Source organism: Catharus ustulatus, chromosome 13, assembly GCF_009819885.2.
Source record: "Catharus ustulatus isolate bCatUst1 chromosome 13, bCatUst1.pri.v2, whole genome shotgun sequence".
Taxonomy (NCBI): domain Eukaryota; kingdom Metazoa; phylum Chordata; class Aves; order Passeriformes; family Turdidae; genus Catharus; species Catharus ustulatus.
This window is the reverse complement of record NC_046233.1, coordinates 7,444,294-7,465,854: the sequence shown is the minus strand read 5'-3', so window position 1 is coordinate 7,465,854 and position 21,561 is coordinate 7,444,294. Positions and strand designations below refer to the sequence as shown.

General features: G+C 41.8%; 2 protein-coding genes across 7 annotated transcripts in view; one reads left to right on the top strand and one right to left on the bottom strand.

Annotated features, from left to right (window-relative positions):
• Nucleotides 1–7,328, top strand: part of ATXN7 (ataxin 7) — an 82,498-nt gene extending 75,170 nt beyond the window's left edge. For all 6 annotated transcript variants that reach the window (XM_033071302.2, XM_033071305.2, XM_033071301.2 and 3 more), the window contains 6 exons: nt 23–105; nt 1,787–2,052; nt 2,442–2,640; nt 3,522–3,643; nt 3,926–4,877; nt 5,990–7,328. In XM_033071302.2, coding sequence (XP_032927193.1) covers nt 23–105; nt 1,787–2,052; nt 2,442–2,640; nt 3,522–3,643; nt 3,926–4,877; nt 5,990–6,007 — 1,640 coding nt within the window. In that variant the 3' untranslated portion in view covers nt 6,008–7,328. The remainder of the gene's footprint in view (nt 1–22; nt 106–1,786; nt 2,053–2,441; nt 2,641–3,521; nt 3,644–3,925; nt 4,878–5,989) is intronic.
• Nucleotides 7,329–14,917: 7,589 nt separating this feature from the next.
• Nucleotides 14,918–21,325, bottom strand: PSMD6 (proteasome 26S subunit, non-ATPase 6). Its single transcript, XM_033071965.2, has 8 exons — nt 21,097–21,325; nt 19,876–20,081; nt 19,220–19,365; nt 17,996–18,215; nt 17,779–17,887; nt 16,602–16,770; nt 15,354–15,431; nt 14,918–15,223 (listed from the first exon to the last, which is right to left on the bottom strand). The coding sequence occupies exons 1-8, from the start codon at nt 21,239–21,241 to the stop codon at nt 15,127–15,129; spliced, it is 1,170 nt and encodes a 389-aa protein (XP_032927856.1). The 5' UTR covers nt 21,242–21,325; the 3' UTR covers nt 14,918–15,126.
• Between the last annotated feature and the right edge of the window lie 236 nt (nt 21,326–21,561).

The window sequence follows — 21,561 nt, the reverse complement described above, 5'->3', positions numbered from 1 at the left end:
TTCAATACTGTGTCTTTGACAGAGAGAGAATTTGATCCTGATATATACTGTGGTGTCATTGATGTGGAAACCAGGAAACCTTGTACTAGGTCTTTAACATGCAAGGTAGGATATCTGAATCAGGATAAGATTATCTGAAGTTTTTATTCAAATTCTTGATGAACATGACAGAAAACAGAGAACTGCAAATTTTTGCTGTTGGTAATGACCACTGTATGTCTCAAAACATGTTGCCCAGAACCAAGAAGAAATTGTTTCTGAAGTTCAGTTAATTATTTATTCAGAAAGTATTTCTCAAAATAACCTGGAGATTTGTATTTTTGTATAAACCCTTTAAACACAGATGTTGACATGAGACAAACTGTGTTACTCCACATGTAGGTAGCACAGGACCAGCGTGTTCCTCTTTGGGGGGTAACCTTCAGGATGTAGATCATGAACTTTAAAATTCCTCATAAGTGTTGAAAATATTGCTTATGAAGAATTTAAATAATTCAAGCTCTTCCCCTCTTACACCCTTTCCCCCAGCAGAGTCTGCAGCAGGTTCTTGGTAGGAATTTGTGTAAATGCTAATGCTGCTGGATGAACTGCTGCAGCCAGCTCCTGAAAGAGCCATGGAGCATGCCTAGAGGTCAAACTCTAAATTCAACAATCATAAAAACTTTCAGTCAGACAAATTGTATCCTCTGTCTCCAAACCCTGGGGGACAGAGGGCTGTCACTTGCTCCCAAGGAACCAAGATTCCAGATCCCCTGCACTCGTGTAATATTCTGCTGCTTTCCTGCAAAGCAGCTCTAGCCTCAGTTTGGGAAATGTCTGGTAAATAAACCACCTACAGAACAAAGGTAAATGAAACTGGCAGGAATGACCCAGAGGAACTGAACTTGAACACATTGCCCTTTTGGAATTACGGAGGGGAGGAAATTGTTTTGCTAATAGAGGAGGGAAAAGCTGCAAGATTTTACAAGAGGAATGGGCAAATCACAAGTGAGAGACTGAAAACATTTCTCAGCAATTCTTTAGAATATACCACTCATAAAATATTTTTTGGAATTGCTATTTGTGTCTGAATTATGTGATAAAAATTCATGCCTACTAAAAAGAACTAAATCAAACCCTTTGTGCCATATTAAAAAGGTATTGTGTATGACTTTAACAATTCAGAAAAATTGCTTCCATTTACTTCACCTTACTCAGGATTGGTGCCATTTATACACATACACATCTTACTGTCTGCAGTGTTCAGAGCATTCAAAGAACTTTGAGTCCTGACTCTGGATTCAGCTGGATGTTTTGAATTCCTCAATATCTATTTGATTGCATTGGTTTTCAAGGAATATATTAGTTTATAGAAGGCAGCACAGTACTTTTATAAATATTTTTCAGGTCTCCCATTAGAAGTCTGATTTTAAACGTTATATTGTTGAATATTTTTTTAAGTGAAAGTAAATATTTTCTCTTTTTGGTTTTGCAGGAGTTGGCAATTGAAATATCAATGTAAAAACAGGTTCTAGTCTTAACCTTATTAAAAATTCGGCAGTTTGGTTTTTAAAAAGAAGTTTGAAAGAAGCTTTTTACCAAATTGGTGGTTCTGTTACTCTGTATCAGACAAGGATATAATTATCCACCAAGCAATTTTAAAGTTTGTTTTTAAGTCGTAGTTCCATTTGTTTACTAAACCAGGACTGTGATGATTTTCTGTTTTGAGCTCTAGATACACATTTTGAGTGTTTGACTTCCACAAATGTCATAGCCTGCGATTAATGATTTATTCCTGGTTCTGCAGACACATTCCTTAACCCAGCGGAGGGCTGTACAGGGTCGAAGAAAACGATTTGATGTGTTATTAGCTGAGCACAAAAGCAAAACCAGGGAAAAGGAACTTCTTCGACATTCGGATCATCATCAGCAGATGCCCCCTCTCAGGGAACCACATCCCTCACCTACTAAAACTTCCCAGGAGCTGCACCAAAATTCTCATGGAGTTACTCTTACAGAATCAAAGCCTTTATTACCTAATAAACCCAAACCTCACCCCCCCAGTCTTCCAAGGTAAGGAAAATCTGCAGATGCAATGGTGTGAAATGGGCACTGGGAGCTTGGTGAGGTGGATTTTGAGGGAGTGATGTGGATGTGTTGCATGGGGAGTGTTTGCTCCAGGCCTGGTGCCTGTCTGCAATTAGCAATTACCTGCTGAGGGTAGCTCCTGCCAAGGAGGGTTGGTGTTTGCAGGAGGAAAAGCAGAAGTGGTTGAGCAACAACTGGACAACGCTGCTTTTCCAGGGATACCACCATCCTCTGTCCTTCCCCTTGGCAAGTTACAAGACTGTGGACAACAGTTAATGTAGATTTCTTTCTCTCAGTAGTAGTAAGCACTTAAAGGGTGGGATTTTTACCTGGACTTGGTTCAATAACCCCTGGTTACTGCTTGCCTTGCCCAGGCCTCCAGGCTGTCCAGCCCAGCACAGTGGAAATGCCCCCAGTGAGTCTCCTTCTGTCCACGAGTCCCCACACCCTCCCTTGCCTGCAGCTGAGCCAGCATCTCGGTTATCCAGTGATGAGGGAGAATGTGATGAAAAAGAAGAGCCTGTTGAAAAACTGGATTGTCATTATTCAGGTCATCATCCTCAACCAGCCGCTGTACGTTTTCAAAGTTAACCTCAGTCTCTCTCTGGCTCTAATTGTGTAAACAAGTTACTTTGGGGTTTTACAGGTGGCTTTCTGTGGGGTTTGTGATTTCTTTTTTTTTTTCCTTTTTTTTTTTTTTTTTTTTTCCTCCCTCTATTTTGAGAAAATTATTTTGTGGCCTAGTAGGCGGTGAAGGTTTAACTAGTTGCAAAATAAATATGCTAAAAAAATGTGTTCATAGCTCTCTTCCTCAATCCAAATGAAACCAAAATGCCAGAATACTAAGGATGAAATTGGTAACTGCTCTAAAGGGCTGTGGTTTTGGAATAAGGACATGTAAACAGTGTCTTTTTGGTGCAATTTTCTTATTGGACTCCCCCCTCCACACCCACACACATTTTTTTATTCCAGTTACCAACGTCACATTAAAGGTAGCAGTAAGGTATGTTAATATTTAAATTTTGGCAAAAGTTAATATAACTTAAAGCAAATTTATTGCCCAGCCTGGATGTCAAATTATATCCTTTTTTTTTAAACAGACTTCTAGCTGATAGCTGGTAGGTCCTCAGAAATAGATGTTACATAAATACATGTGTGTGTGTATAATGTTTATACATAAACAGACATACTGCTAACCTTCTGTTTAATCAGAGGAGCTCAAATTTGGCTTCTTCTGTTAAGTATGGGAGTATCAGGAAACAAGAAAATTATCTTAATATACCAAGGGCAAAAATTTTAAATAGTTGTTGGATCACAGGTGTAAAAACTCTTAATTTATATTTTCTTATCCTCTACTTAAACATCTAAAAGCATATTTATTTTCATTAAAAAACTGACATTCAGAGCATTGTCACTGAAAGCAGAAAACACCAATAAAAATCATGTCTTTTCAGTTTTGCACATTTGGTAGTCAGCAAATTGGAAGAGGTTATTACGTGTTCGACAAGCGGTGGAACCACATTCGATGTGCACTTGACTACATGTTGGAGAAGCATCTTAATTCACAGATGTGGAAGTGAGTAGAAGTGAAGGAGTTTTTATTCTTCTTGGTGTTTGTAGAAGTACATGGAACCTTGTTTTTGTAGCTTGAGAACAGCAATCTTGTGTTCAGCTTGAAGGATGATGATCTGTGCTTTACATTTTTTGCAACCATTAACTATCAGTTTAATAAAATCTTTCAAAGGCATTAATCAACCCCAAGATACAATCATTTTAAGGCAGCATTATTAAACTGAGTATTAGTCTGAAGGATGGTGGCTATGAGAGGTTTTATCTTTGTTTTCCTGTTCACCTGCAGGAAAATTCCTCCAGCATCCAGTAACACAGCATCAGTGCGTGCCCCCCATCGGACAAACCTGATGCCTGCTTCTCAGCACAGTGTCAGTGCAGCAGGGTTCCTCTTGCCCACCACGGTTATGTCATCGCCAGCGTTGGTCTCTCCTTCCTGTGTGTCTCTGAACAACAAATCGGTACCATCCCATGGGACGACACTAAATGCCAACCCCGCTGCTCTGGGTGCAGTGGATCCTGTCTGCAGTATGCAATCAAGACAAGTGTCTTCTTCCCCTTCAACACCTACAGTGCTTTCCTCTGTACCTTCACCTATGCCCAGCAAACCTCAGAAAATGAAATCCAGCAAATCTTTTAAACCTAAGGAATCTTCTGCTGGCAGTGGCACCTGTAACAGCACCGGCAGCGTCAGTAGCAGCGGCGGCTCAGGAAAGAAGCGTAAAAACAGTTCCGCACTGCTCGCACCTTCTCATTCCACAGAGTCCTTTAGAAAAAACTGTGTGGTTAACTCTGGAAACTCTGGGACCTCCTATCATCCCTCAGTGACAGCTTCGTCCCACAGCGTTGGCCTCAACTGTATGACTAGCAAAGCTAACTCTGTTAGCCTCAAACATGACCAATCAGGGAGGGGGCCTCCAACCGGGAGCCCTGCAGAATCCATAAAGAGAATGAGTGTGATGATGAACAGCAGCGACTCCACGCTCTCCTTAGGGCCATTTGTTCATCAGTCTAGTGAGCTGACTGTAAATTCACACAGCAGTTTTTCACATTCACATACTTCCCTTGACAAATTAATAGGAAAGAAAAGAAAGTGCTCACCTGGTTCAAGCAGCATCAACAGCAGCAGCAGCAAATCAAACAAAGTTGCCAAATTGACATCGGTGAACAATGTTCATGCAAAACACACTGGTGCAATCCCAGGGACGCAAGGACTGATGAACAATTCTCTGTTTCATCAGGTAGGAAATCCTGTCTCAAACTAAGCCAGCATGAAATGCCTCCTCACATGCTTATAGTACATGTGTTAAGTATTGAACAGCCAGTTCCAGATTCTGCTCAAGTGAAAGGTGGTTCTTCTCTTTGTCCTGTACTCATTTTGAATGTTCTTATGGTACATTCATGCAAGACTTTTTTTAATGTTCTAAATTAAAAAGCTACACTTTAGGAAATAAACCTTACATGGGATATTTCACGTTCTTTAGATGCTGTTGCCTGTGAATTGCTTTCAGATAAAATTCATTCCTCTGATTTTTAAACCATAATTTTAAAAGTGAATCTTGCCAGCCTGCCGTGGAACTGAGCTGTGTGCCTCAGCCTGACTCCTTGTTTCTGTGTCATTCTACATAGTGGAACATAATGATGCTGATAACAGAACTGTGATGCTGTGATAAAATAAGCCTATTATCCCAAGGTGTCATTGACTAACTTCTTAGCAATAATAAGATTAAATATAATAAATCAGATAATAAACCTTTTTAGTTGGTAAGGCAAACAGATACGCTATGAAAGAAGCAGATCTCAGGAGTATGTAAAATCCCATTTTAAAAATTAGTTTGGGATTTTGATTTTTTTTAAAACAAATCTCACTGGAAAAGTAGTATTCAGGATTAAAAATCCAAGAAACTTTGGTTTCTAAAAACTGAAATCTCTGTAGCTGAAGAGCCAGGAGGTCAGTGAGAACTTTTTGAGAGTAGTTTCTTAATTTTCAGTTTCAGCCACAGAGTAAGATTTTCACCTTTGTGTGTGTTTACTTAATAATAACAAAAAAGCCTTCAGATGGCTGAATTTATTTTTGAACTTACATAATAATTACTATTTCAACTGTGCATTATAAGTAAAAGATAAATACAACTTGAGTGAACTGAGAAGGAAAACATGCTTGAGACCATTATAATTTTGAAGAGTTTAGTTGAGGATTTTCAAGGCTCAGAGAGGCCAGCCTCCTGTTATCAGGGTTACCTTTGTGCCTGAGATTTTCCCCCAAATATGCCCTTGATAGCCACAAAATGTTTGTTTTCAGTGCCTCTGAGGGCCTGGCTCACTGATCATTGTCTCTTTTCTCGCCCCCAAGCCGAAGGCCCGTCCCTGATAGCTGAAGGCACCACGGTGAGAAACAAACTGGACAGTTTTCACTACAAGCAAAACCTCCATCTGGATTTCTGGACTCCAAGATGCCTTGAGTTTTCCCAACTTCCCATGGTCCTCAGGTGTGGAAATCTACTGGACTGTCACTTAAACAAGGAATTTCCCTGAAGCCATGTCTGTAGCAGTGAATATTCTAGAAATGGACACTGGATGAAGTTCAGCCACATAATTGCTCTTATCAGTGTTAACAGTGGTCTGGACTGTTTGCTACAAATCTGTGAGATTTTCCTTACAGGAGTACATCATCTTGCCACTATTTGACATAGTTTGGCTGGGCAAACGAATGTTTTCTGGGGGGAAATAAACATTACTGTGGACTTATTTTTATACTGATGGTGTCTTTTGTAGGTGATAGCTAACCAGACAGACACCCTCAATGGAGAGGACCCCGTGACAAGGGGAAAAATGTGTGAGGCACAATGGAAAGAAGCCCTCAAGAAGGGAATATGGCTTTAGTGTTTTTATAGCAACGTTCCTTTAATGGAATATAAAAAATAGCACAATTCAAAAAATAGTCTGTTTTGCCCAGCCTTTTGCAGGTAATTTGGGATAAGAAGCTATCAGGAGTTTAAAACAAAACAAACCCAACAAAACCAGAAAAACTTGTTTGAGGCCACTGCTCAGAAAACAAGTATAAAAATGACATATTTGTGTGATACAAAACCTATTTTCTATTCTTTTGAATGAGATTTTATTGTGGAAGAAAAGTTAATTTTGTTCCTTAAAAATTCCAAAAATATCATACAGACAAAGGCAAATAACCTCTAAAACTATGCCCAAAGAACATATTTATTGACCTATACTGTATACCACAGGCCTTTGTTTTTTTAAAAAAAATACCTGTATTGGTGAAATTAGGCTGGATTTGTCTTCCTGTTCCAGCTGATAAGATTAGCCCTTTTAAAACTAAGTTTTTAAAATATTTAAATATTTTCTAGTAACCATACAAGTCAGTTTCTTTCTGCTTTGTTTGTGTAACAAAATTGTTGATGTGCGACATCTTCTACACTCGGATTTTATTTTTTTTAGTCAAAATTCTGAAATAAATGCCAATTTGACAGCAGAGTTCACTGTGAAGCACTAGTTTGTGCATCACAGTCATCCCAGCCCCACCCAGGCTTTATGAGCATGGAGGGCTTTAGAGTTTTGTATAATCCAGCCAATTTTTATGAAGTATTTTGTCTTGCTTCAAAACACCTCAAAAATTAATTCCGCCAAAGGGCTCATTGTATTATGGTTTGACTCATCTGGATGTTTTAAGTTTTCAAACAAGTAAAGGCTCAAAACTGACTAAACTTTTATCAAGGGGGCAAAGCAAAGGAAGATGAAATCCTAACAAAAAAGATTTTTATTTTCTGCCTTAAAGGGGCATCAGCTGTTGCTGAGAAGAGACAATCTGAGCCTGTCCAACTGTTCATGTAGCCCAGCCTTCTCCCCTTCTGGTGGCAAGTAGTAAGTACATCAGGGAATCCAAAGCCACTCTGAGTAGCAGTTGCTTAGTTGTTTACCTAACGATGCTTTCAGTTTCTCCTGAACTTCCTATGAAATCATTGTTATACAGCAAAACAACAAGAAGCCTCTATGCAGACACTTTAGCTTTGAATTGATACAAAAGATCACACTGAGAAAGCAATGTACTAGAGACTCTTATTATGCAAACTTTAAAAAAACAAAAAAACAGTAGACAACTTTTCAGGAACAAAAGGATTTGTATTTAATAGGATGCCCTGTTGAAAGGATTGTTAGAACTGCGATTGGTTTAACGTAAAAGGAACCAAAGCGAAATGCCACAAAAAGAAATCCAAGTGTAATAAATCCTGCACGTTTGGAGAGAAATCCATGCTCTGATGGAGTCCCTGGGGCAGAGCTTCCACTTCAGGATAGCATCAGTCACAAGTGCAATTTGACTCTTGGTAGAAACGAAGGTAAAGGAAACAAAAATTCAGCAAGATTGGATGCTGATGAGTTTGTGATCGAACTGTCCTCTGGTTTTTAAGGTTCCGTTGATCTGAAAGCAGAATGGCAAATCTGTGCTCCTTCAGTAGCAAGCAGGTGTGTACCAAGTGAATTCCTGATGGCTGCTCCTCCAGAGCCTGTGTGTGCAGCCAGCTGCACCATGTGGGCTTGAGCCACTGGAGCAAAGAGTCCGAGCATAAATTCTGCCTGCCCTAGACCTGCTCTAAATATTGTTTTAGACCTTGGTTATAAGCAGAACATTGTTCCTGAAGCTTTTATTGTCACATAGTTCTTACTGTAAATAATTAAGGAAGCTTAAAATTAATTTTCCTTGCAAAATTGAATTTGCAGTGGCTGGGTTGTTTCTAGACAGATTTTGGTATTAATTTAAGAGATACAGTTTTTATAGTCTTTCCAACTTCTCGTTATGACTCCTGCAGTTTTCTTAACCTAAAAAATTGCTGCAATGATGAACAAAGAATTATACAAGAAAAAAAACATACTTTTGTATCTTTATTTTGGAATTTCTTGTTCTATTATAAATATTGAAGTATCCCTATTTCAGAAGACATATTTTGTTAATTGATTGTACATATTTAAATATGTATTTTTGCACAGGTCTTTTTTTCTTATATCCAGTTTTGGTACAATTGAGATCATCTAGTATTTATTTATTAATTAAAAAAAAAAAAAAGCAAATACCTTTTTATAATTTGAAGTGGTTCACTGCCAAGCCAATAGTTAACATGCCTACTTTGCAATGTAAGGGATGCCTCCGTTTTGTGAAAGCTGTGTCCCTTTTCCCTGTCTTGGGAGCGGGTGGATCCACGCCAAGGATGGCAGCTCCCTCGCTGGGAGCCTGGAGCCCACGTGGTGATGTGGCATTGCTTACCAGTTGCCTGACTCCCAGATCCATTTAGTTAAGTGACACACTGCTTCTCCTTTTTAGTGTTCGTGTGCGTGTGTGTGCGTGCGCATCCGTGTGGGTCTCATGTGGTTTAAAACTAACGGAAAAACTGAAAGTGCCTGAATAACTAGTTTTAAGCTTGGACTGTTTAGACAGCTTCTCCTTAAAAGACTTGAATGTTCAGTTGAAATTTTGGAGCTTGCTTTTTCCACCTATATATAATATATATGTGTGTGTGTATATGTACACACATGCATATATCTATATTTCTGAAATTAATGAGATGGGCTGACAAAAGAAAGCAGATTTTGTAAAATCTTTTAATTTAAATACCTTATGTTGGAGCAATCCCATTGATAACTGATATTTAATATAATGCCAAGGGTTTGAAATATGGTTTTAACCAGCAGTTTATTTAACTGTCTCATTTTGGAAAGGGGGGGAGAGCAATATTCATTAATCAAATAATTAAGAAAATGTTCAAAATTGTTGGTATTCCAGAATGAAGAAAAACCCCAAGTAAGCACCTCTTAAAACCATGAAAAAAAATTAAGATGTGATTTCCAAATGACATTTCTAAGGCAGTTGTCTTCCTGTAAGAGTTCTCTTGCCAAGGAATCTCTCGTCTTTTACTCATTCTGTCCTGGAGGAGGGAATTGGGCTTAGAAAGATTCTTAAATGTTTCACTGTTCAGCAGAAAATAATCATTTTTACCTTTTGTGCGAGATATTTTATGTTTTAAAGATAATTTTGAAATGAGCACTACATAATGTCAATGTGAATGTAGGCCTTGGAAGCATCTTGCTCGGTGTTGAGCCTGGTTCTAAAAGCAATCTCCTGTGTAAAATGTGTGAATAGTTTGATAATTTGTATACATAATCAAGAGCATCTGATCAGCTGAACTCTGTGTTGGCTGCTGTATAGTACATGAACAAATGTCATGGGATAGAAAAATTACTTTGGATATTTAAAAGAAAAATAAATATATAGTCTATTTGTTTTGTAACAAGTTTCTGTAAATAAAATAATTTATACTATTTATAAGAAAAAGTTGTGCTTTGCTTCATGAAAAAGATTAGTTTGTTGAACAAACATGTTACTAAACAAGGCAATAAAATTAGGACTTTTCAATAAATGAGGTTGGTTGCATGGAATATATTATATGTTTCTGCTTCATTATAAAATCCTTCGCTATTAAAGGAAAACATTATCTGTATCAGTGCCTACGTGAACTAATTTCAGAGAATTGGATGTGGTCAAATTCTGTCACTGTCCCTTGGCAGCACGAGTCAGCCTGGTAGGTTCAGAGCTTTCCATCCCACAGGGGGTTGGTGCCTGGTTTGGGCAGTGCCTGTGTCACCTCTGCAGCATTTTCCTGTGCAAGGACCTTCTGTTACTTAAGGTTCACCTTTTATATTATTTTCTAATCAGAATAATGAGCAGCAGCCTTTACAGCCCCAGATGTGCTTATGTTGAATCGTTGTGTTTCCTGGATTTTTTTTTTACTCCCAAAAAATGTGTCTTCTGTGTTTTCAGAGTTTGAAGATGCAGTGTGTGAATTCAGCAGGTTAAACACTTCTGCAGAGCTTTTCTCTGCCCAGCACCCAGGACTTGTGTGTCGTGGGCGATTCGGAGCCGTTTATAAAACCAGTGAAACTGCTCTTAAGGGACAGGACTTCAGAGTGACATCTGTGGCAAAACTTCCTTTTTTTTTCTGTCTGTATTTTGTTTTGGGTTTTTTTCTCTTATAACAAGCTTTTCTTAATATTTGGAATAAATGCTACAAGTTACAAATGGGGTTCAGACAACAGGCAAGTTCTGCTTTTCTTTTTATAACAAGCACCTCTAATAGTTCTACTTTTACTTTTCACGTTACTCAGTATTTTCTTTTTTTATCTTGCCTTCTTGCAAACCCTTTTCATTCCCAGTAGCAATTTCTAGCAGCTGTGCCTTCCTGCACGAGCTGCAGCTGGTTCTGCAGAGCTGTACGAGTGACCACAGCCGGGCGCGCGTGGGAGTCGGGTGTTTGCAGCCCAGCAGGGCTCTGTGCTTGGCATCGTGTTCAGGCAGCTTCCTGACCCTGCTTCAGCACTGAAGTAGTAACTCTGCATTTAATACAGGGTTAAAAAACTGGCAAGGTTAAGAAAGGAAAAAAAGGTGTATTCACCATGTGTAATCCTGAGCTCTGTGGAACTGGAGCATCCTCTCCCCTTCCTTTGCTGCACTTGATGCAGTGCAGAGCCAGGGAGCCCTGACCCTGGGGCAGAGCAGAGCTGCTCCTTCCTTGGGGTCCCTCTTCTGGCTCACTAAAGGAGTTAGTGATAAAAAATGGTTCTGACCAGGTGCTGAAGTGGAACACAGATGTCCCTGAACTGGGTGGAAAACTGTTTCCCTCCCATCAGCGATTGTCTCATAGGAAAATACTCCAGTTTTATATTTGGGACAGTATTTGGTGATGTAGCAGACTGCCAATGCGTGCAATGAAACCCCAGGGTCAGAGGTTCCCTGTGTGTAGGGTTTGTGTATTTGTGCATCTCGTCAGTGCCCTTTGCATTCAGTACCAGAGCTGTGGAGATGTGTGGTGGGAGCCCGAAGCTGTTTGGCTTTCTCCCGGTGGAGCTGTTGGCTCAAAGGCTCCAACCCTTGGCAGGAGCTGTGCCCTGGGTGAGGGGTGGGCATTGGCCGCGTGCCCCGGGGCTCTCCGGAGCGCCGCTCCCTGGGCTCCTTGTTTACAGCGAGCACCAAAACAGCGCAAAGGAGGGCTCGCCCTGCCTTTATTTAAATGCAAATTCATCTTGGTTCATTATTATCACGTTCTGCTGCAACAAATAATCAAACACATGTGGCTTGAAGGATCCACCGTGGGACTTTTTATTTTGACTGGATGCTTTTTTTCAGTGCTTTGGCTCAGAGCTGTGTTAGCTGCTGGATTTGTTCCTAACAAGCAGCATGGGAGCTTTGTCATGGAAAAGTGGCATATGCTTGGTCTTTTTCTGACCCAACAAACTTCGAAAACCTCTAGGGAACTTGTTCAAACTAATGTGTATTGCAACTTTATTGCCAAGGAGGAAAAACAGCGTGAGAAATGCAGTTAAAAAGCTTTGTCCAAGCCTATAAGAAATAGCTGGTGTGGATATTTGTGCCCAAATTGACACAAAAATTTTCTTCAGCATCAGCAGGGACTGTGTTTCTGCTTGGGCTTGGTGGTCTCTGACAGTGCTGGATATTTTTTGTTTTCCATTTTGCAGTTTAGGTCCCTTTACCTTTCTTGTCCATGACAGGTGGCTTTTTCCTAAAGCCAGTGCCTTGTCCCTTGCAAGGCTGGACCTTGTGTTCAGCGGGAGAAGCACCGGAGGTGTTTGCAGGGGAGCCAGAAACTGCACAGAGACTTGCACAGAAACATTTCAACTGCTTTGTAGCAGAGGTTTACTAACAAATGCTAAACCACCCCATCTCCTGCCCTTCCCACCCCCTTTTCCACCATTAATGCAGGGAAAAATTGCAGAGAGAAGTTCAAGCTGTGGCTTGAAATCTCTGTCTGGTTCTTGTAGCGAGGGTGAAGTCAGCCTTGCAAAGCGAAATTGGAGAATGGCATTAGCTCAAGGAACTGCCCAAGCTTAAATTACAAGAGAGAATGTACAACTTTGGCATGTGGACTATAAATCCATGGAAAGGTGTCAAAAGCAAGGCATGAAGGCCTGAGTCTGGAGTGCTGCTCACAATCAGAGTTAAATAACGGGAAAGCATGAGATCGGATAAACAGAATATAAAAGTAACATGATCATGGGACAGTAAAAGTTGAATTGGAATTACTTCAGGAAGTAGAAATTGCTTTTTTTTTTTTTGCTTTTTTTTTCCTTCCCCCCAGAAGAATGTGAACAGCCACACTGGCTGAACTGTGCGCCTCCAGCTGTGGGCTTCAGGAGGTGCTGCCTTTCACCTTTCACAGAATTTCATCCCATCACTATTTGGCATGACTGAGAGGCTGAACTGCTGCACAAAGCCTTAAAAGGTTCAGCTAAAATTGCTGTGACACTTTCCTGCCAGCCCTTGGCACAAAAATCTTTGTCCAGATCATCTCCAGGATCTCCCTGGGTCCTCTTTTGCAGGATGTATGCTGAGATCAGAAAATGTGAAGGCAAGTTGGGATCTGTAAAGGGGGGGTCTTTGCTGTAGTGGGTTTGTACACTTCTGTTTGGAATATTATTTTTCACCCACCTGAGCAGAGAACACTGGATTCTGAAATGCTTGGCTCCACAGGATGATAGCCACAGTTAGGAGCTCTGCAAGTATCTTAGAGCACTAAAACTTTTAGCAATGCTTTTATTTTCCACACAGAGTAGGGATTTCCTTTTTTTTTCTGCTGCTCTTACACTAAGAGAGCAGCAAGATTTCTCTGGAATTCATGAAGCCCACGTTAGCCTAATTTTTCTTGAGTAGGTTTCTATTCTCTTTACAATTAAAAAAACATGGTAATACATATGCTGAATGGAAGCTTTCATGTAGTTAATTAAATGTATAATATGCTGTAAAAATGTATAAATATGCTGGAAAATTTATTTGTGCACCAAACAGAAATTCTTCAAGTCAGTGGAGACATGAAGACAGTATTGTTTTCTGATAGGCTTCACACCTGCACCTATGGAAGGTGGAGAAGATGTTCCCAAAAGTCAGATTGATTAAAGCCTTCCACTATTTACCTGGCATGGAACAGATGTAGAAAAACAAGAGAGGTTGTTGCAGGTCTGAAAAGTCTGAATACTGGGTTTTATCAATTAAAACTTTATAGGAAATGGCATGTGTGTGAACACACAAAACAGAGACTCATAGCTGACCACATGGTAAACTAGAGTTCTTGCTTATTACTCTACCCATTCTGAAGAAAGATCAGAATTTTCTTCTAACTAGTACTGTCTGAAATGTACATCTTTAAACTCTGGCCAAATACCTGCTTCTTGGAGAGGAAAACAAGCAAAAGAGCTTCCAGTAAGTAGTAAAAAAACCCAAACTCGTGAGGTTGTATTTTCAGTTTCAGAAAAGCTCATCAGAGAATAATAATGGCTCCTGAGCACCAAGGGGTCCAACCTCAGGCAGGCAGCAGGGATTCCAGGACAGGAGACCCTCTGTGATCTTGCACTGGGAGGGGTGGGCAGGGGAAATTCCAAGCTGTCCTGTCTGTGGCACAGTAGCTTCCCAGTGCTAGGATTGCTCTTTGGGTACACTCACCTGCTGGGGTTCCTTCCAGCACTGAGGCTGAAATGCATACAGGCTGTAAATGTTCCAAATGCAGAGGCATCAAAAGCTCACAGAACTCACAGGCCTTCTTTGGGAGGAGGGAAGAAACCCCTCAAGGCAGGCCAGCAGGGTAAACAGCTGCTGCTGGAGGCTCTGCCAGGCCAGAAACCATGTGTCATCAGCATGGCAGCAGCCTAGTGAGACATTCATTCCTCAGCAGCTGTGCAGAAAGGAACTGTAACCCCTGCAGCACCTGATCAGCTCTGTCAGCCTGCAGTAATCCCTTCCACAGCTCCCACCATCACTGACATCTGCAGATCTAACTCAGACAATAATTACAAACGTAATGCTTTGCTCACATGCAGACTTCCTTTTCAACAGTTTGCAAAAAATAGTTTAAAGAGAGAGGCTACTTCTGTTACAGTTATTCCCAAAGTTTTAGTCCCAGTTTCTGTGGTCGTATTATTGCTTCACCCCAATCACCTGCATCCTTATTCCTTCTCCCTTAAGCTGTAACCCCTTCATTGCAAGACTCTGCCTTGTCTGAACAGTGTGCACTCCTCACTAAAACTTTTGGCCACTTTCCTATGATGCAAGTGATTGTTTTCACCTCTGATTCCAGTATAAAAGTCTTAAAAGAGCAAGCATAAGATGGCTGTGAGTTCTCTGTGTGCACAGGTCATGAGCCTGCTTTGCTGTTTAATATGGCACACTGGATATAGAGGCAAGGAAAGGAACAAAGTCTTTTACAAGAGATCACCAACGGTATCATACATTTAATAAATGAACTGGGTTCCATACACCAGAACAGAACAGTGTGTACATAATGAAGTGGAAAGTAAAAACACTACCTTTCTTGCTAGTTATTTTTTTCCCTACAGTATACCAAGTTATGCAATATATTTATAGGTTACTTCCAAAATGTTTTAAACATCTAAATTTTGCATTCCCTTGCATTAAAAAAATTACATATTAATTACTCGGGAAAGTTTCTGAATTCTGTTTAGCAGCAAATCTCCTTTCTTGATGGTTTCTTGGTACTGCCAATTCTTGCTATCAGGCCTAGGAATCATGGGGAGGGAAAAAAAGGGGGTTAGAATTAAGAATATAATTTATACCAAATCATTAAACACTTCTGGAGTAAATGTCATCATACAGAATTCAAAACCAAGCTCTAGGAGTTGTTACATACCTGTTAGTTTCTACAATCTCGTTTACTTTGTCTATTTTGCAGTGCAATCGTCCAGCTGCAATAAATCTTGAAAGCTCCCTAAATAAAGAAAAAAGTTGGTTAAATCCTGTTTCACCAGGGATTTCAAACCTAAGAACACTGAAACTGCTGTTACCACACTGTATTTCTGAAGCAACAGTCTGTGGATCTTCTTAAGGTATCTTATAAATCCTCATCTTATTAAGGCTTGGACATTGCACTCAAAAATAATTTTAATGACCTGAACACAAAACCTCTTAGCTCTTTCTTCTAAGGCCAAAGTGTTGTACTTGAGTTAGGGAAACTTATCACTGAGCTTTGCATCAAATATTCTTCAAATCCAAAGGCAGCAGTAATACAGCAGGCTATTTGGAATTTTCCTGAGGTAAATATCTTCATGCCAGTCAATTAATTAGGAAAGTATATCAATAATATTTAATTTTTTTAAATGCTTCTAAAAATTTCATTGCTATTATTTTGTTTAATCAACGATGATCTACAGCACTGATGGTAGAAGAAAATATTCCTGTGCTCAACAATCAGTAAGATAAGTTACAACTCATAATAAATTACTGGAAAGCATAAAAACTAGTGTGACTTAAAAAAAATACTTTTGAATGAAATGTTATTTGGTTTCTCTTGAAGCACTTATTAATTTCTGAATAGTTCAAGCAGTTTCATATTTCTGTAAGTTTTCTGTGTTAGAAAATCTGAAACAAGAATAACTCTTGTGAAGGCATTTGAAATATGCTTCATGTACACAGAGTAAAAGTTAGTTTCTTACTTCACTCACCACTTAGCTCTTATCATGATCTAAATCTGCTGGTTTTATTCTAGAAAATAATTTCAAATTGGGACTGCAGGGTATGTTTAAGTGACAAATATCAGATCCTGTCCACATAACAGAAACTCAGCAAAGTGAGAGAGGGAGACTGGCAGAGTACAAAAAATGTGCAGATCCCCAAAGTTGGAACAGCTCAGTTTTTGCATAGCTGTGAATTAAGCTATCTAAATTCTAAAGTTTCATAGCACATGGAGGTCAATAAATACTGCAATACAAAGAACAGAGTCATTAATAAACTACCAGCTTCTCACACTCTTCCACAGAAATGTAACTTGGCATATTTAGAATACAAGTGAACAAAGATATTTACCCATAATGAGATCACCATAAATATTTACAAGGTGTAAAGGGAGATCTCTCTGAACTGAAAAAGCCAAAGAACTTACTGATCTATGAATTCTACACTGACTCCAAAGGCTTCTGCCATGTACCCTAACGTCAAGGAGCGGTAGGACTCGAGGAGCTGGCTGTAGGCATGGATTCGCATTTCCCGCACGTAGTATCGGTAGTGAGGTGCAAACAGCCAGTCTTTCTTCATCTCTTGCTCTACAATAGCTGGAAAGGAAAAAAAAAGGAGCAAAATAAAAAAAAAGAAGTCAGTAACTTCTAAGAAATATCAGAAATGTCAATAAGACACAGGCACCAGTTAATAAGTAATAGGCGTGACCATAATTACATTGTATTCTCGCACTCCTCAAGATATGAAAGGAATTCTGCTCTAAAGAGAAGTAAATTCATGTAATCCGTATCAGTTCTGGAACCAGGAGCAGTAAGAACATGCAAACAATATTGTGGCACAGCTCTGTGTGTGTGTAATCAACACAGCATCTTTCTTTCAGGAGAGGAACCTCCTCACTGAAGGTGAGCTGGATCTGCGGCCTGCAGGCACCACCTGGAGCTGGGTAACAAGCACAACCGGGTTTGTAACTTCTTGAAGAAACATTGTTACCCACACCTGTATAAGGATATAATGTTAATTTTCTGCTACTAGCTCTTAAATTAGTTGCAAGGATTTCCAGACACTGAAGTGATTTTTTCCCCTGACACCATTGTCTCTTGGCTTGGGATGAGGCAGGCAATAGGAAGATGCTCCCCTTTAACTCAGTCTCATCAGGCCTAGTCTTCCACAAATTCAAGGGTTTTCCTTGCTTTTTCTAAATATCTTTTTTTCTTGTATTCTAAATCTCACAGAGGAAAAACAAGCACTCTGCAAACTGGTAAGAATGAGGATTTTCCGAAAAGCTTTTCTTTGGTGTCACCCTTTTACACAGAAAGCTTTCAAATCTTTCCTGATCTGGCTCCTCAGGTAAGATGGTGTTTCCAGAGTGCTTTTTCACCTAATCAGATGTGACCTTTTACAAGGCTCATTGGACGAGAAATTTGTCTTTGTTTGAAAAATCAAAGCAGAAAATTTTAGGTTGCTGTTAAAAAAATCTCTATAGTTTGTTTTTTCTGCACATAGCTCTAGTTGTAGACTGTAGGTACTCCACCAAAGTTGTGTATGATCTGAAATAAGTAACTGGAACACCTGGAACAATGTTGTGGGACACAACCCAGCCTTACCTAGTGACTGGAAAAAGGCTGCATAGCGACATTCGTAAAGAGAGAAGAGATACTGCCGTACAGCTGGCAGGCTGTGCAAGGCTTCCAGGATCTCTGCTCCTTTAATCACCTGAAAGCAAACACACATCTTTAACCACCACCCCTTTCAGCCTCCAGATGAACAGGTTAAGGAAAGGCTCTGTCAGTTTGCAGCAGTGTTTCCCTGTGCTCTCCTTACCTTCTCCCTCAGGTCAGGCCTGTCCAGGGCAATCATGCTGACATAGACAGTGTATGTTACAAAGGTTTTATAATCCATCAGTTCATAGGATGTAAATGTGGAAACTGTATCAAGGAAGAGCTCTGCTGCTTGTTTAAAGTCTCGAATGGCTACACAGTAAAGGCCCTGGTACACCTTGAGACGGTTTCTTCTGTCCCAGTCTCCTCCTTCTTCTATTAGACTTAAAATAGAACAAAGAACATTTACTTATGTAAATGTGTCATGTAAGAAGTTATATGAAACAAGTACCAAATCAACTGATACCATGAGATTAGAGAAAGAATAACTTATGTTACAGCTTGATGAAACAGCCCAGGCTTTGTACACCTGTTGGTGGAGGAAAGTGGCTTCCTTGGGACAAGAGAGGCCAGAGACTTTTACACAGCGCAAGTTTCAGTTAAAAGGAAAAGTTTACAGCCTCTTCAGCTGTGACAACAGTCTCTGTGGATGTGCAGGTAAATATTACTGTCAGCCTGGACTGTGGCAACAGATTTCCACTGCCTTTGCTGCTAAAATCAAAGCTGTCCAACCAGCAACATAGAAAAAAATATACAAGTTGCCACTTTTTAAGGACCAGCACAAAACTGGTGTGGCTGTAAGAAGGGCAGGGATGAGACCAAACTGCTGAGAAGGCAACACAAAATATCCCTGCCCCAAAGAACAAGGGAAGAGGGAACCTCCTCTGCCTTGGTGTCTCTTGGCAGCAGCAGAGAGACTGAACCACAGCTTTCTACGGGAACTGCTGAGTTCAAAACATTGGGAGCACAGAGACACTGAAGCAATGGGAACAGGGGAAGGACAGTGGCACCAAAACACCATGCTGCTCTTGCTTCTGGAGGAAAAGCTCCCTCTTTGCAGAGTCAGCTGGGTGCCACTGGGAGCAGCTGGACTTAGCTGGCAGAGGCACAGTCCAGTCACACCAAAAGTAGGAGTGGGACCTGGGCTACAAATACAATTTGAGCCAGCTGCTAGAAAACAGCTACCACAAAACCTTTCTCTTCCCCCACCATAAAAAAATCCAGAAGCAGGAAGTGCTCTAAAACAAAGTAACATCCACCCATCACTCTGATTCTCATTCATAACCAGTCCCACACATTTCTGTACAAAAAGGCATTTATCTTCTATTTCTTTTGTTCCAGCTTGTTTCAAAAGTGCTTTAGTGCACTCAGACACCCCAAGCAGTACCTTTTTGCCTTTTCAATGTTCCGTGTGATGAGGTCATTGTCCATATAAAACAAGCCAATCCTCAGCAGATAGAACACAATATCCAGGCGATGTCCCAGGGCCACGGTTTTGTCATAAGTCTTGCGGAATGCAGTCAGAGCTCCCTCCTGGCAAAACAGTATTTGCTACTGTAAGAATGTTAAAAGCACCCAGAGCATTCACAAAATACCTGCTGTAAGAACATATGCTGTCTCCCACTGGTAGTTGTGACTTTCTCATTATGCATTCTGAATAATCTTAACGTATCCAAGTTTAAATCCAGTTTTAAAAGCTGCTCCTCATGTATTCTTTAAAGCTAAAGACTATGAAAATTTACTTTGTAACTTGAAATTCAGCTTCATGTTCTAAATAGCTTGGATAAGTCTAAAGGCACAACAAAAGCGAATAATGGTATCTGCAAACGTTTCCCCTTGTCAAGAAAAAAGCTGTTTTCTTTCAAGAACTGTTTTTTTCCAGATAATTTATATTTCAGTAAGACCCTCCCCTCTCTGCCAGCCTTGTGTGAGCTGTGCCACAGAGAAAATGCTCTGCAAGTCCCCCAGCATTCACTGGGACCTGCCCCACAGGGTTCCCATGCAGTGTTTTTTACAAGTCCATAAAGCCTGTGTGTCACCAACCTTGTCCCCAATCCTGCACAGGTACTCAGCCTTGGCCATCATTGCATCCCGGATTTCGCTCTCCCCCAAGATCTTTTCTGCATCCTCTAACTCGTTGTCGAGACGTTTCAGTTCCTCCTCGTTGGCTTTCTTCATTTTGTTCAGCAGATCCGTGTCCATCTGCCACTCAAGAGACTTGCACAGCGCTTCGTAGTATGGAGCCATGTCTGGAAGAGAAGCAGGAAGGTTCTGCTGCTCACTGCTGCAACGAGTGTGTTTGTTCCTAAAAGGAAAACCTAACTGTCAACGCCAGAGATGTCCCTTCTGTAACCAGGTACCTGCTGAATCCAGACACAGCACAGCCACTGTTTCTGCAGGCCTTGCCCCTCATGCTTCTTCCACTGATCCTTCTTCATCACTGCTCCTTACACTGCTCCCATTTGCACTTTCCCTACCTTGCACTGGGGTGGCCTCACCTCGAGTTCTGGGAGCAGTTTTGGGCACCACAATACCAGAAGGACATTAAGGTGTTAGAGGGCATCCAAAGGAGGGACATGAAGGGTCTGGAGGGGATATATAAGGAGCAGTTGAGATGTTCAGTCTAGAGAAGAGGAGACTGAAAGGAGACCTCAAAGCTGTCTAAAACTTCCTCAAGAGACAAAGTGGAGGGTCAGGCACTGATTTCTGCTCTCTGGAAACCAGGACCTGAGTCAGCATCATGGAGCTGTGTCAGGAAAGGTTTTGGTTGGATATCAGGAGAAGGTTCTTCCCCCAGAAGGTGATCAGGCACTGAACAAGCTCCCCAGGGAAGAGCCCATGGAGCACTTGGACAATGCTCTCAGGCACAGAGGGGAGTTCCCTGTGCAGGATGATCCTTGCGGGTCCCTTCCAGCTCAGCATGTTCTGTGATTCTCTTTATCCCAGTGCGAGCACAGCAGCCCGTGGTTCCAAGCTCACAACTCTCACAGCGCCAGCACGATGTGAGAGTGGCCGGAGCTGGGAACAGGGCACGGGTCCGTCCGGCCCTGGCCCTGCCCCGCTGCTCTCGGGCTGTCCGTGCCCCGGGCAGTCAGTCCCGGGGGCAGAGCGGTGCCGAGCTGCGGGGGGACGTGTACAAACCCTGCCCGGGGATGGATGAGCACAGACAGACACACGGTCGGAGCGGGGCCGGCGAACAGACAGACAGACAGACAGACCCCACACACACAAACACACACAGAGCCTCCCCCAGGCCCCACTCACTGTGCAGCCGCACCGCCGCCATCAGCTCGTCGCGCGCGGCGGGGTCGGGCGCGCGGGGCCGCAGGCTGAGCAGGAAGCGGAGCTGGGCGATGCGGAGGTCGGGGTTCTTGGGCAGCCCCTCCTCCTCCAGGTTCTCCAGCGGCATGGCGGCGGCGGGACGGGGGCCGCGGGCCGGGGCTCGGCGGGACGGGCGGCTCGGGGCAGCGGAGGGCGGCGCGGCGCAGTGACTCAGCCGCGACGGGCGGAAGTGGCCGCTCGCTTCCGCTGCGCGGCGCCCCCTGGCGGCGCGGAGGTCCCGGCGGGCGGCGCGGGCGCGGGGCCGCCCCTGGCGGCGGCGGGGCCTGGGAGCGGGGAGCGCAAACACGAAAAGAGCAAAAAATCACAGCCACAGGCACAGCCTGGCCAGGGAAAGTGTCAGCCCCATCGCTGGAAGTGTCCAAAGCCGGGGGAAGGGGCTCCTTGCCT

Coding starts and splice junctions, on each gene's coding strand:
- PSMD6 (XM_033071965.2), bottom strand. CDS start 21,241: ATGCCGCTGGAGAACCTGGAGGAGGAGGGGCTGCCCAAGAACCCCGAC. Junction 16,771..17,778: donor AGCCTTTTTCCAGTCACTAG/GTAAGGCTGGGT, acceptor TTTCCTTTCCAG/CTATTGTAGAGCAAGAGATG. Junction 15,224..15,353: donor GAGATTGTAGAAACTAACAG/GTATGTAACAAC, acceptor CATGATTCCTAG/GCCTGATAGCAAGAATTGGC.